This window comes from Zeugodacus cucurbitae, chromosome 2 (genome assembly GCF_028554725.1).
Source record: "Zeugodacus cucurbitae isolate PBARC_wt_2022May chromosome 2, idZeuCucr1.2, whole genome shotgun sequence".
In the NCBI taxonomy this organism is placed as follows: domain Eukaryota; kingdom Metazoa; phylum Arthropoda; class Insecta; order Diptera; family Tephritidae; genus Zeugodacus; species Zeugodacus cucurbitae.
The window spans coordinates 80,862,256-80,877,795 of record NC_071667.1 but is presented as its reverse complement, the minus strand read 5'-3'; the positions used below and the strand labels follow the sequence as shown (position 1 = coordinate 80,877,795).

At 36.8% G+C, this 15,540-nt stretch overlaps 1 protein-coding gene across 1 annotated transcript in view; it reads left to right on the top strand.

Annotated features, from left to right (window-relative positions):
- Positions 1-15,540, top strand: part of LOC105220738 (uncharacterized) — a 115,640-nt gene that overhangs the window by 61,472 nt on the left and 38,628 nt on the right. The window contains exons 3-6 of the mRNA XM_011197203.3: positions 7,409-7,507; positions 12,899-13,034; positions 13,112-13,248; positions 13,931-14,138. Coding sequence (XP_011195505.1) covers positions 7,409-7,507; positions 12,899-13,034; positions 13,112-13,248; positions 13,931-14,138 — 580 coding nt within the window. The remainder of the gene's footprint in view (positions 1-7,408; positions 7,508-12,898; positions 13,035-13,111; positions 13,249-13,930; positions 14,139-15,540) is intronic.

The window sequence follows — 15,540 nt, the reverse complement described above, 5'->3', positions numbered from 1 at the left end:
TAAATTATGAGGGTTTGGTCGGGTGTTTCTAATAATGAAAGGACTAGTTGTTGAACACTTGTTAAAGCTTCGGGCCTCCATACTTATGTGCATGGCAGTTAACGAGCGAAAACATCAGTAGCATTTATGTTCACATAAAACTGAAAACCACACACATCAAAAGCTCTGAAGGCACAAGTGAACACTCTCTATCACATATGGACTCACATATAAATGAGAGAATTATGTTAGTTTAATGATTGTAACATCAATTACCCGCGTAAATTTATGCAATAGAGACAGACCTGTTGTTTAAAGGTTATGTCCAGTACCAGATTTGAGTAATTTACGGAAATAATGATCTTATGTGTCGACTCCATTAACGATATATTCGAAGAAAACAACTGCGAAGAGTTTTGGAAAATAAACCGGATGTTAGTTGGAGATCCCGAAACTAGATATCCGGGAGTAGGTTCGAGTACTAGTATCAGAAGTCTAACCAGATCGTCCAGTCTTTAACTTGGCTAATATGAAAAACAAATCAATATTATCAGAAACTTTTCCAGTCCAAAAATACCTCGATGTCTCAATCGGATTAGGGATTAGAGATGTCTCGACGGAAGATCGGATTAGTGTTCCATATTGAGGTCCGACATACAACAGTCTCGAATTAAAAGACCTCTGTGGAATAGAATATCAACCTCATTGGAAATCAGGGATCGTTATGGTACATGACACCGTATTTAAATTATTATTTTAAATTTAGAAGAAGAAGAGTAGAAACAAAGTTAAACTGTGGAACAACCGAGCCGCAGTTGAAACACCCTATTGCAAATAAACTCCAGCTCTAGGTTGTGAAAATAAAGCGCAACGCGATGTATAAATTATTTATATATGTAAACTAATTAAGAGACACCGGTGCAAATGAGCCTATACCACGCCAACGCTAACCAACCACAACACAACGAAAATATCCTGAGAGTGTGTGGGTGTGTGTTTGTAAACAATGCTACGGCCTGGCCTGTTAGTTTAGTTCTGACTTTATTCTATTCATTTATTTTGTTCATTAGATAAACATTGCACTGCTCAAATTACCAGGGCTCACCGGACAATAGTACACACAATGGTACAACCGAACAATTACAGTCGTGATAAAAGCGAATGCAAAAATGAACAGCAAATGAGTAAAATAAAAAAAAAAAAACACAAACAAACACGTACACGCCAAAGTCAACAAACAAACCGGCTGACCAAAATGCTCAACGCAAACAATCAAAATTTCTCCAAATACAACAAATGGCTTTTATGCTTGAAGAAACACGCGTTGGGGTCTATACTAATACTAAACTAGTCCAATTTGGGGTGGATTGCGTCGGTGTGGTAGCTTGTGTGGGTTGAACGAGGTGAAACCTCCCACACTTGACATAAAATACAATCCTAACTCTTATTGTCAGATTTAGTAGAAAGTACTCAAAAAACTCATTAACTTTTCCCCTTCTACCTCCGTTACTCCTGCGGTTGTCAAAAAAAATGTTCATTTTTATGGAGAAAACAGTGAACAATCTCCTACAAATTCTAAATATCGGACCATTCTTTGTAAAAAAAGGAGATTTATGATCCTAACGAAGACCCGAGCTTTGAGAAGAGGTTTAAAGAAAACCGCGAATGCTTCTTATAAAGCTTTTGAAAATGAAATTATCCGGACCATATAACTGTTCCAGTCAAGAGTTCATATTATTTAGGTTAGGTTAATCTGGTAGTCCAACAAGCCACACAAAGACCAGCTTTGGTCCTTTACGATACCAGATGGAGTGCCATTACGTAGTTAATGAGGAGTAGTCATCCTTTAGGATATTACTGGGTTTATAAAAATATACCCATTAGTTGGCCAACGTAAAATATTTATATTATGCTCGCCACATAATACCGTTACCAACTGACACACAGGTGATTAGTGTGTTAATATGAATTTGAAATTACTTTGCTGGCTAAATGCGTTTGCTGTTCTGTGGCCGTTTTAAATATTTATGTTTTGTGTATTTTTTTTTGTTTTAAATTACTGTGTGTTAATAAATGATAGCTCAAGCGAAATAGTCAATTGGATTAACTGTAATACCTCATAATACATAATTAGAGCTTCCATAATCGATTTCAGTGGCTGAGTTGAATAAACAAGTTATTTAATAAATAATTTTTGTGTGTGGAAAATATAAATTAAATAAGCTGGAGCTGGTGTTGAAATGAAGCTAGTAATTTTATAAACGCAGATAGTATATATTAATCTTGAACTCAATTATCAGTGCCTACAGCATATCACTTTAGTAAAAGCTGAATGAAATTTTCAGCTTAAAAGGTGGAGTGAAAAACTATTTCTTCGATTTGGAGGAAAGTACGCAAGTCAAAAAACTCTTTGTTTGAAAATGGGTTCTGGATAAAAACCCCTTTGTTTTAGGTGGAGTGTACTTCAAATTTTATTATGTATCGCCAACGTTGGAACCAGAGCACTAATGGCCCTATTGATACAAACTGTAGAACATGACTGGTACTGCGTCGTTCAACTCTAACCTTTTTGGTATTTTCTATGAAAATATTGTTATAGAATCACTCAAGTTATTAAAAACAATGCGTTGGCGAAGAGAAGCTACAACTCTCATAGGAATAGGAGTTCATAGGAACCATATATACTTTTGGAATGGTAAACAGTTGCACGAAAAACTAAAAACAGCATTCATACTGACGTAGATTTGCATCAGCTCCAATATTTCATCATTGGACTCAGCCAAATTTTTATTTTAGGTATATGTAATAACTTTCGTCAGCGGTTATGCAAATGTAATTGTATATATTCGTCAAATGGTAAAAAATATTTCTCTAGGCATGTAGGAGTATACACTTTTTGAATATATTTGGAATAGCCAGTATATAATATACTTATACATACATACAGATGTGGTAGCTCCAAGCGAAATTCTAATGCCATTAAGGCATGTGGCTTCGGGATATAATTCTATAGTATTTTATGTAATACCGGTCGTACATATTTACGCAAGTATCGGTATATCCATCGGGAATTTTCCGTGCGACCGCACGTCAAAATCTATATATGTGTTACTAATAAAAAAAAATACCGAAGAGGTAAAGTCGAGTGTAGCCAATAAGTCTACATTCTCTCTCTAATTATTTAATTCTATTAAGACTACACAGAATTTGACTCATATATTTGGCATAAAGTCCACTGACTAACTAATATTGTTATATATAGTATAGTATATAAGTAATTCCTGGACCGATTTCAGCTTTTTTTTGATTCGAACCAACATTATATGCAATATTAGAATTTTACTTAATTTTATTATGATGTTGCACCGATTTATGCGATATAAAGTCCACCGTATATTTGAAAACTCTAATTAAGGTAAATGGTAGCTAGGGAAGTTGTGACCCGATTTTAACTATTTTTGATACATAGGCACATTAAAATAAAGATTTCTACAAAATAATTAAGAGATTGACCAATATCTTCTGTAAAAATTATCCAGAGGCACAGAGGTCCTCATGTTCGGCATCTGGGGCTTTGAAAAGTTATACGTAGTTTGATTTGTATTATTTTTAGATGAGCGATGCCATATCTCAAATATTATGTAAAGTTTTGTTCCGTTATCTTCATAGATTCTTGAGGTATATGTTATAAAGTAAACGAATCAGATGGATTATAAATTGCGTTATTGGGAAGTAGTAGTGATTGTGCACCATTTTTGCCTGTTATCTATGTATAACATCAGAATGTCAAGGAAATATTATGTACCAAATTTTTTTAAAAGTGGTCGAATAGTTAGGTTAAGTTAGGTTGAAAGGCTGTTTCCCAGAGGCACACACGTAGACTTTAAAATATAGTCCTTTGTGAAGCCTGGTTCCCCCCTAGATTAACAATTAGAAGTCGACAAAGCGCGCTGAACCTGCTATAAATCTGCAGAGATTTTTAATTTCTATATTCGCTACTTCGCGAGACATTCCAGAAGAAAGTGATGAGACGATTCCACCCCATCCTCTTCCATTTCCGCTGGACGGAGACAAGTTACGCCCATCAATGGCAAGGGCGTCTCCGGTATTTTGTACCGTCTTATGAAGAGAATCATTTCAGTTTTGCTTGGATTTACGGAAAGGTCGAGTAGTTCCAGAGATAAGGTTTTTGAAATTATAGTTGGCGATCAGTCTGAATATAAAGGGAATCCTCAACTGGAGAAGTTCATGTCAAAACAATTATATTTCACACGGACCGCGATATTAGTTTCCCACTGCCACAAACTAGTCTAACAGAGTCAAATCTGAAGACTTAGGTCAACAAGCCATAATTTTTTCCCCGACTTTTTAACCTCAATTCTTTCCATGCCACACTATAAGGAATACAAACATCAAATAAATCTCCTTGATTCTAATAAAATTCACTGTTTTCACCAATTCATTAGAAAATTAAACCGTGGCAACTTTAAAGCTTAATGAAATGTAATGTACACGTAATCATAATAATTATAAATTTATACAAACAGTGAGCACATAATTCCGGTTTTTTACATTAATTGCTAATTCTACAGCACTTCAGTGTGTTAAAAAGTAAGCGCCGTGAGTTGAGCAAAAAATACTAAAATAAAATTTTATGTTACATTGACTTTAACACTTACCAGCGACCCTCCACCGCACACACCTACAGCACCAACAAGAACACACGCGCACTTATGGCAGCAAATGGCTGCCCCTCGCTGGGTCGCCGAAAGCAAAGCTCACATAAAACCATTCATAATTCATTATTTATACTCGTGTGCGCTGGTTTTTTTCCTTCACATACAAACTATTAATACTTCAAAAACTAACTTTTTCCAATGACATGCAACATTCATGTCATCCCTTGCCGCAGCTGTGTGGCCATCATTTTTATTGCACCACTTAAGCGAGGGGAAATCGCTTTATTTTATTTATTTTTTTTTTCGAACAATTTTTTCTCATATTGCATTTTAGTGCTTTGAACTTGTTGATTGCTATAAATGCAGCGCAATTGTGCGGAAAATTAAGTGCTTTTTTCCACTCCGATTGACTCCGATTCAACACATTCACACTTGGCCTTAAACACACACACGCCATATAGATATGGAGATGTGTGTGTGGTTATATCAATCTAAAATACATAAACAAAGAAGTTAACGGTATAAGAGTACTCAAGTGTGTGAGTACTATTCAATTGGTCGCGTGTTCGAATGCTGACACCATTGTAAGGTGTGCCTCTGACGCTATGCTCTTTCATCAAATCTAGTTCTATCACTAAAAATCAGTTTCAACAGATGTATAGCGAATAACTGTAAAGAAGAGAAACTGAAAATCGGTTTAAAAAGTGTTCCCAAATGTGTTTCGGCAAATGCGCCCCAAACACATATCATTCTTTACTGGCCTCTTAAATAACTTGAACCGTCCCTGACATCTTCCCTTCGCACTAAAGTTGTTCGACAGCTCTTCAGCTTATGTAGTTGAAATACATATATACAAAGAATTGAGTATTTTATTCCTCATGTGTGGAAATGAAAAGTCAATTTAGTATTTTTTATTTGTGGGCTTAGTAAACGTAATACTGGCCAACAGAGTATTTGGCGGATATCAATTACGGAAAGAAAAAAATGGTTTGATTCAATGAAGTTGAAAATTATTCATATATATACTGAGTAATTAATAGTGAAAGCGAATTATTGAATACTGAAAATAACAATTTTAATTGAGAGCAAAAATCATTAATGTCTCTCATATCAATTACCATTACTGGATATTACTGGAATTGCAAATAATAAAATTGTAAGTGTATCAAATATGTTATTGGACTCTAATTAATTAATTAAATAATTATGATTACACTTCAATTATTTCAAACCAAATATTGATTACATTTTATAATCAGATTTTTCTAGCTATTTTTTTTTTTTGGAAACCTTGACAGATATTTTCCATATATAATATTATACAGTGGAACTTCTCTAACTCGAATCACCATAATCCACAAAAAAACTTCGAGTTAGAGAGACTTCGAGTTCATTAAAACATATACATTTTTCAAAAGGTCTAATATAAGATTTGTACACTGATTTATTTATTTACTTCGCAAAAATTTTTATGGACATACCTTAAAAGATGTTTTTTGTAATTTTGTTTGTTGCATTTTGCTATTGTTTGGCACTTGACGTCTATATCCCATGCCTTTGTTACATGATTTATGAAATATATAACTGCAATAATATATTTTTTGTTCACCTCCGTAGGATATTGAGGTACTCTTTTAAAATTCTGCCTCGATAGTAAAATTTGTATTATGCCCTGACGAAAAAGTTCGATTTATGGAAGGAAATTTGTATGAAAGTTGCCTTATATTGCCACTTCAACAGTTCGAGTAATGGAGAACTTCGAGTTAAGGAAGTTCCCCTATAGGTAATCGTCTATTTGAAAACGAACTAAACAAAACAGATATCATTAAATTCGGTCCAGTAGTTCTTGCGATATGAATCGTGTAACTAACCCAAAATTCCTGTGGTAGATTTCTTTCTACTCCATTGAACAAAATTATCGATATTGGGTTCGGAAAACCAGCATTTGATCAGATGCGATTTATCTTCAGACAATTACTGTTGGAAGTGACATTCTTATGAAATTATTTCTTCTAACTGGAATGAGTAGATAAGTTTTAAGCATCGGCTCGATAATTATAGATCTCGGTATTTGATTTGATACTGTTGGATTTTTTTACTTAATAGTTCATAACTCATTCATGACTTAAACCCAGAAACAACAGGATATCCCAACCAAGTAACGAATACAGCTTATTTAGGTTAAGTTTTGTAAAACAATTAATAAATTTCATGGGTTGCTTTCCATTTCCTGAAATACTTCAGAGGCTACTGAACCAATTTTTTGACCTCAACTCAACACAAGAGATATTAAACAAAAAACTGCGATTTTTTTGAATACCTTTCGAGTTCTCGAATAAATTGTGCTCATAAATTCTTGAATGTCGGGTATGTAAAATCAAATATTGCTAATACATATAAACATATCGGCAACACATGAGACTCAATCACATATTTACCAAAAAAAAAATCGGATTACATATCAACCCCTCATGTGATTCTCTGCTTATCACTGTCACTGTCGAATTTTTCAATCACATCAACCCAAACTGAAACGGCAAAGCGGCGTATTCGAGATTTCCAAGATTCCCTCAATCCCGTTAACTAAATAAATGTAACCGGATATGATATGTTATAGTTTCTTTTGTACTCGTATGCTTGTGTATATGTATGTGAGTGTTTGTGTTAGTGTGTGTGCGCACATCACTGTCATGAAATAAGATTTCTGTTAACTTTTATTAAATCTTGGCATTCCCTCCCATCAATTGCAGGTGACGTGGCTCAAAGTTGACAAGGGTAAATTCTTCGAATTCATAAACGGACGGAATCCACCATTCCGGAATACATCCATTGGAGGCGGTGAAATTGATGTGAGTATGAATTTCATTGTAAATATTATTTATTTAAATGCCACACTCGTCATTAACTCTATAGACATTTACATATATATACGTACACACATAACGTTATATAACAATATAAATGAATATAAATAGTTCCATGTGTAATAAAGCGCCTAAATTAATGTCTATTTATATCGAGTTCTAATTTACATACGTAACAAGCGCCCACACACCGGCAAAACACATTGTTACGTGCTTTGAAGTTATATAATAAATGCCACAGTTTATTTTCGAATGTTTGTCGCAATTGCTTACAAATCTCAGCGCATTGCCTTTGTTATTCTGGTAGTTTGCCATTTTGTACGCCCAATTGCCGGTTTTTGGGCGGAATTACAAAGCAATTTCTATGCAAAAATTGTGCTAGTGACCGAGCGAATAGTTTCGGTTTCGGTTGATCTTTGTTTTTAGCAAGTTTATATACGAAGTTGTTCTAGAAATGGCTATTAGAAATAAGAATGTATTGCGTGTTCGCATATTAATTGCTTACCGTTATAATCGAAAGTGTTATACTCGTATTCTGTTTTTCGTTTGAAACGAAAAATTAATGGAATCGAGCAATTAATGGAATTTTATTTCATTAAACAGAGTGTATAATTAGCTTGTATTGGAGCTTTTAATATTTTTAATTATCTGCTGTAGTTTTTATGAACACTAGAGTTTGTTTGACTTTCAAAAGTTGTTAGAGTTGCCAGCATTTTATAAGTTAAATATATATTTGTACAAATATGGAAAGATAATCTAAAAGTATATTTTTTACAGTTGCCATATAAGTTCATTTCCAAGTGCATACTCAAATGATGTTGTTCCTAATGAACCCATGTACCTTCAAACCATACAAATCTGAAATAATCCTGGATGAAATACATAAGTAAATGACATAAACCTAAATTTTGGAACGATTTAAGTTTGACGAGAAAATGATCAGGAACTTGTCATACGTCAGTTTACCTAGCTGAGGTTTGTGCTTATGTGAAGACATACACTATAGTGTCACGGATGCGCAGAACTGGTTACAAAAGTTGTTATTTGTCAACCTCAAAACTCCTTGACTTCGCCTTACCTTGAACCTTAAACCCATCAGTTGAGCTGTTTATCAAACACCTCTTCAGATGGAAACAGTATGTCATCACTCCACTTTACTAGGGCTGACAGTTTTAAGTCATATATTTAACCAGAACATCAAATGACAAATAATGCGCCTTCTGCTGTGGTTGTCCAATGATTCCAGAGATCCGATTGGTTAAAATTTCTTTGTAAATTTATTCAAATTTAAAACATAGTTAATCTATGAAATATTCAACACTTTGACTATATTTGATATAGTCACCGCGACTTATGAAGACCATCCGGTCAATCCAATTTCGGTCTACTTTTCCCATCACAGAAGCCCTTTATCTTTCTAACGCTCTTGAGAGTTTCAGAATAAAGTGATCTTCTGACACGCTGTATAACGTGAAACATTATCCAACTGGAACCATTTAGCACTTAGACAATTCATAGTAAGTAAGCCTGAAATCCAAACGATTGACCAATATGTGCCTCAAGCACGTTGGCTCCATCCTCAGTTTTAAATTACTGTCTATATGAATCAGCTTGTGCGGTTGTGCGTAGGGCTTGGGACCCACCACATAAAAAAATCTCCCCAATGAAAACAAACACCGAGCCTCGGATGAGAAACCCCCCTTTTGATGACGACCCCTGCAAACGTACTAAGGATCATGATTTGAGGGCATGCACCTGGAATGTCCGGACTCTTAATTGGGAAGGTGCCTCTGCCCAGCTGGTTGATGTCCTCATACAACTAAAGGCTGACATCACCGCCGTCCAAGAAGTGCGATGGACGGGACAAGGACGGAAGAAGGTGGGTCCTTGTGACATCTACTACAGCGGCCATATAAAGGAGCGCAAATTCGGTGTTGGATTTGTGGTGGGAGAGAGACTACGTCGCCGAGTCCTGGCATTCACCCCGGTGGATGAACGTCTTGCCATAATCCGCATCAAAGCGAGGTTCTTCAACATATCGCTGATTTGCGCCCACGCCCCAACGGAAGAGAAGGACGAGGTGACCAAAGATGCTTTCTATGAGCGCCTAGAACGCACCTATGAGCGCTGCCCCCGCCACGATGACAAAATCGTGCTTGGCGATTTTAACGCCAGGGTGGGTAAAGAAGGTGTCTTTGGCACAACAGTCGGAAAATTCAGCCTCCATGACGAAACATCGCCAAACGGCCTGAGGCTGATCGACTTCGCTGGGGTCCGAAATATGGTTGTCTGTAGTACCAGATTCCAGCATAAAAAAATTCATCAAGCAACGTGGCTGTCCCCTGATCGAAACACGCGCAATCAAATCGATCACGTTGTGATAGACGGAAGACATGTCTCCAGTGTTTTAGACGTGCGTACGCTCCGAGGACCAAACATTGACTCGGACCATTATCTAGTAACAGCAAAGATACGCACTCGCCTCTGTGCAGCAAAGAACGCCCGTCAACAAACACAAGGAAGGTTCGACGTCGAAAAGCTGCAATCACAACCGACAGCCGAACGATTTTCTACTCGACTTGCACTCCTGCTCTCTGAGAGCACTCATCAGCATCTCGATATAAGGGAGCTGTGGAACGGCATCTCAAACTCATTGCATACCGCTGCAGCCGAAACAATTGGTCTCCGGCAACGCCAAAAAACCAGTTGGTACGATGAGAATTGTCGTTCCGCAGTGGAGAGAAAACAGACTGCCTACCTCGCAACGTTGCGATCGACCACAACACGTTCGGGGTGGGATAGATATCGAGATCTGAAGAGGGAAGCGAGACGCATTTGCAGACGTAAAAAGAAAGAGGCCGAAATGCGTGAGTATGAAAAGCTTGAAAAGCTGGCCGACATGGGTAATGCTCGAAAATTTTATGAAAAGATGAGGCGATTAACAGAAGGTTTCAAGACCGGAGCATTATCATGTAGGGACCGAGAAGGTAATCTGGTAACGGATGTCCAGAGCACACTGGGATTATGGAGGGAACACTTCTCCGACCTGCTCAATGGCAGTGAAAGTACAACACCAGGAGATGGCGAACCCGATTCCCCAATCGATGACGATGGAATAGATGTTCCATTACCCGACCATGAAGAAATTCGAATAGCAATTGCCCGCTTGAAGAACAACAAAGCGGCGGGGGCCGATGGATTACCGGCCGAGCTATTCAAATACGGCGGCGAAGAACTGATAAGGTGCATGCATCAGCTTCTTTGTAGAATATGGTCGGAAGAAAGCATGCCTGACGATTGGAATCTTAGTGTGCTCTGCCCAATCCATAAGAAGGGAGACCCCACAATCTGCGCCAACTACCGTGGTATAAGTCTCCTCAATATCGCATATAAGGTTTTGTCGAGCGTATTGTGTGAAAGACTAAAGCCCACCGTCAACGAACTGATTGGACCTTATCAGTGTGGCTTTAGACCTGGAAAATCCACAATGGACCAGATATTCACCATGCGCCAAATCTTGGAAAAGACCCGAGAGAGAAGAATCGATACTCACCATCTTTTTATCGATTTTAAAGCTGCCTTCGATAGCACGAAAAGGAGCTGCCTTTATGCCGCGATGTCTGAATTTGGTATCCCTGCAAAACTAATACGGCTATGTAAGCTGACGTTGAGCAACACCAAAAGCTCCGTCAGGATCGGGAAGGACCTCTCCGAGCCGTTCGATACCAAACGAGGCTTCAGACAGGGTGACTCACTATCGTGCGACTTCTTCAATCTATTGCTGGAAAAAATAATACGAGCTGCAGAACTAAATAGAGAGGGTACAATCTTCTACAAGAGTGTACAGCTCCTGGCGTATGCCGATGATATTGATATCATCGGAAGCAACAACCGCGCCGTTTGTTCTGCGTTTTCCAGACTAGATAAAGAAGCGAAGCGTATGGGTCTGGTGGTGAATGAGGACAAGACGAAATATCTCCTGTCATCAAACAAACAGTCAGCGCACTCGCGTCTTGGCTCCCACGTCACTGTTGACAGTCATAACTTTGAAGTTGTAGATAATTTCGTTTACCAGCATTAACAACACCAACAATGTCAGCCTTGAAATCCAACGCAGAATCACTCTTGCCAACAGGTGCTACTTTGGACTGAGTAGGCAATTGAAAAGTAAAGTCCTCTCTCGACGAACCAAAATCAAACTCTATAAGTCGCTCATTATTCCCGTCCTGATGTATGGCGCTGAAGCGTGGACGATGACAACATCCGATGAGACGACTCTTGGGGTTTTCGAGAGAAAGGTTTTGCGCAAGATTTATGGTCCTCTAAACATTGGCAACGGCGAATACCGCAGACGATGGAACGATGAGCTGTACGATTTATACGACGACATTGACATAGTTCAGCGAATAAAAAGACAGCGGCTACGCTGGCTAGGTCATGTTGTACGGATGGAAGAAAACAATCCAGCTCTGAAAGTATTCGATGCAGTACCCGCTGGAGGAAGCCGCGGAAGAGGACGACCTCCACTCCGGTGGAAAGACCAAGTGCAAAGTGACCTGGCTTCACTTGGTGTTTCCAGTTGGCGCCAAAAAGCAAAAAGGAGGAATGAGTGGCGCGCTCTGGTGGATTCGGCTATAATCGCTTAAAGCGGTTCCTACGCCAAATATATATATATATATATATGAATCAATATCAATTTGTCTTTGTACAACAAACCACACCAGTCAGTCGCCTTTTCTGGATCTAAAAGAACCTGACAAAGTTTTCCAGAATTTTTTTATTTCTTTTTTCAAAATTTTTAAGTTTTTGTGTTATTTGAAAACCTTATGACCGAGCCATACATTTTAAGTCTTTGGGATCCTGATACTTTAATGAGAATTAATTTTAAAAAAATTTGTAAAAAAAAAACAATAAACTATCGAATCATATTTCAGTGTGATTATTGATAACAGTACTTTGACCTTTTCGTTATTGGAATAAAATCTTTCGCAACAAATTATTACAATTATTTAAAAAAATGAAATTTACACATTACATCAGTGCCACAAAGTGTCGAAAAAACGTTGCAATTCCAACACTTCAACTTAATATGTTGACATAACTGCAGCAAATGCCATATGTGCTACAACATTTTTTCGCCACCATTTCACACATTTTATAAAAGAAAATACTTAAATAAATACGCATAATTCTCCACTCATGACTTTTTTACGTTTTAAGCCACTTGATTAAAAATTAATGACACACATATTTTATTTAAATTAACCAGATAATAACACACAGCCAAATAAATATACAAGAGTACATATTTATGCGCCTCCCCATAGATTGGCATTTACTACATTTACATCATCGTTTAATTTGAATATTTAACAGTGGGAAAATTCCAACGAGACGCAGGTGACATTAAAAAATGTGGACTTTGAATTGTCTGGGCAATTTTTCTGTGAGGTTTCAACGGACGCGCCCATCTACACGGAGGCGTCGGTGGATGAATTATTATCCGTGTTCTGTAAGTGCGCCAGCAGAGAATGTAATAAAATATGCTCATTTCTTTGTTTGTATGTTTGTTTTTGTTGGCACTTTTAGTACCGCAAACTGGACCGCCCATCATAAAATTCCGGAAGCGTATGCCATTTGTCATCGGCGAAAAGTTATTTGCTTTATGCAACACGACCCGCGCATTCCCGGCACCGCACATCACGTGGCTCATCAACGGCAAGAAGGTGAGTGGACACTTTGACAAGCCAATTTTTGTTGGCAGTTGTTGCCAGGGATGCTCAGAGATACATTAGCGTAAAAAAAGATTGTAATTATCATTGATGACTCATTGGTGGAAAGCAATCGCAATAGATTAATACTCAGTGTTGCCAGTTGGAAGATTTACAAATTGTTGGTAAAAAGTTGAGCATTTTAAGTCAGATTAATTACGCAATTTATGTTTTTGATTTTTTTCATCGACAAATATTTAAAGCTTAAATCCATTATACAATAATAATAATTTGTTTTACAGTTCCATCATAAGAATTGTTCATGGTTTTGGCTTGTAATGTAGTCTTAAGTTTCTGCCTCCACAAGAAAGATCTATACGAGTGTTAGTTGGGAGAGAGAGAGAGAGGGAGAGTAAGAGAGAGGTCTTCTTCAAAATTCGAAGAATCTTTCATTAGTCCTAAATGTTTCCGGAACGTCAACTTGAACTTTCTACTACCATATAAGGACTTTAAACAGATTTCACTTTGAAAAAGAGAGTCGAACTATTTGTGGAAATGGTTCCAAATTTCTAAAGTACTTACATAAGAACCTACGTCATTTTGGGTTCTCGTCAGTTTGAGGTTATTTTATACTGGGCTCATCATCAGATAGCTAAATATATTTTCAAGAGCCTTACTAGCATGTATTCCATTCCAGGTTGAAGATAAATATGTGCGCACGCATCATGCCTACTCAATGACAAATAAAGGTCACCGACGAACGCAACAACAACAGCAAATACAACAACAAATGCAACAAAAATATTATCAACCACAATACCATAATCAGCATCAGCAAGAATTCCATGTACCATATCTGATCGATCGATACGACAAGAGCTTGCGGAGGAGCGGTGGACGACTTGGTGAGTAAAACAAAAAATAATTCAAAATGTGGAGATAATAAATTGTAACGACAACAACAATGAAAAAATCGATAAATTTATAATCGAAAGTTAAAATTAATCCGATTAAAAACGATAGGTATAATCGTGCTTGCACGATCATGAGTAAGGAACATAACTTTAAATATGAAGAATATAAAAATTAATGAACATTTTAGTCGACATTCTAAAATATTTATCGATAAGTCGACTTAAATCGATAATAATATTATCGAAAATCAAAATCGATTAATCTATCGATTAAATTATTAATGATCATATAATCAAAAGAGCACAGAGAAACAACTCGATAGTCAAAATTTATCAGATAAGAACATAAAATAATCGATTACTCAAAGTACCTATCGGTGAATTTATCATCTTTGTAACTTTTTCATACAAAAAATATTCTTGACTTCAATTTCAAACATCCTTCAACTGCTTTGATCTACCGTTGCTCTCGTTGTCCGCATAAATAACCAAATCTGATTTGTTGACTAGCCAATGCTGTGCATTTTAAGTGGTCATTCCGTCTAATATGATAAAATGTGAACATTTTTTATGATCTGCTGACAAATACGACAAATAAAATATGTTGAAATTTGTATGAGTAAGTATGTCTACATGCGTCTCTTCATGGCCAATGAAGTAGCACAATCGAGCAGCTGCTGGTACCAGCTTTGATTCCAGCTCTACCATTGCTATCTATGACATACAACCGCCTTCTGAGTAATATATGTGAAGGAGAGTGGACGCTGCAAGTGTAAAGAACAATCATTGTGCTGTGCTTTGTGGCGCTTTGGCAAGATGTGCAACAAATGTAAATAATGAATGGTTATATAATATAATATTTGTGCACGTGTTTGATTTTGTTGTAGCAACGTGCGCCAAAGTGGTTGATTCATACTCAAAGGAGAATTATTTTTCCGAAATTACATGTCCTTGCCGTAAACGGTAAAAGCGGCTTACACGATGGTCGTGGAAAAATAATAAAATTCTTAGTAAAAGTGAAGGTAATAATAATGCAGTAATAACCCGTATTTGCTATGAGCCTTCAAATTTTTTATGTGCACGTAATATTTTAATGGAGTTATGCAGGCGGTGAAATCGCGTGCCTGGTGAGAAATTGAGCGATCCCTTCGTTAATACGCTCTGACTAAAAATATATATTTTTTAAATATTGTAGTCATATTTATATGATTTATTAATAAATTTATTATATTTTCGAGTTATCTTACAAAAAATAATTAATGTAATTTTTCCTACTGGACTCTGAAAGATATAACCCTAAGTGTGCCTTCATAAAAAGACATAAAGAAACTTTATTAATTAGATTAACTAAGCATATGCACGTATTTAATTATGCTAACCTGCTAGTTTCCCT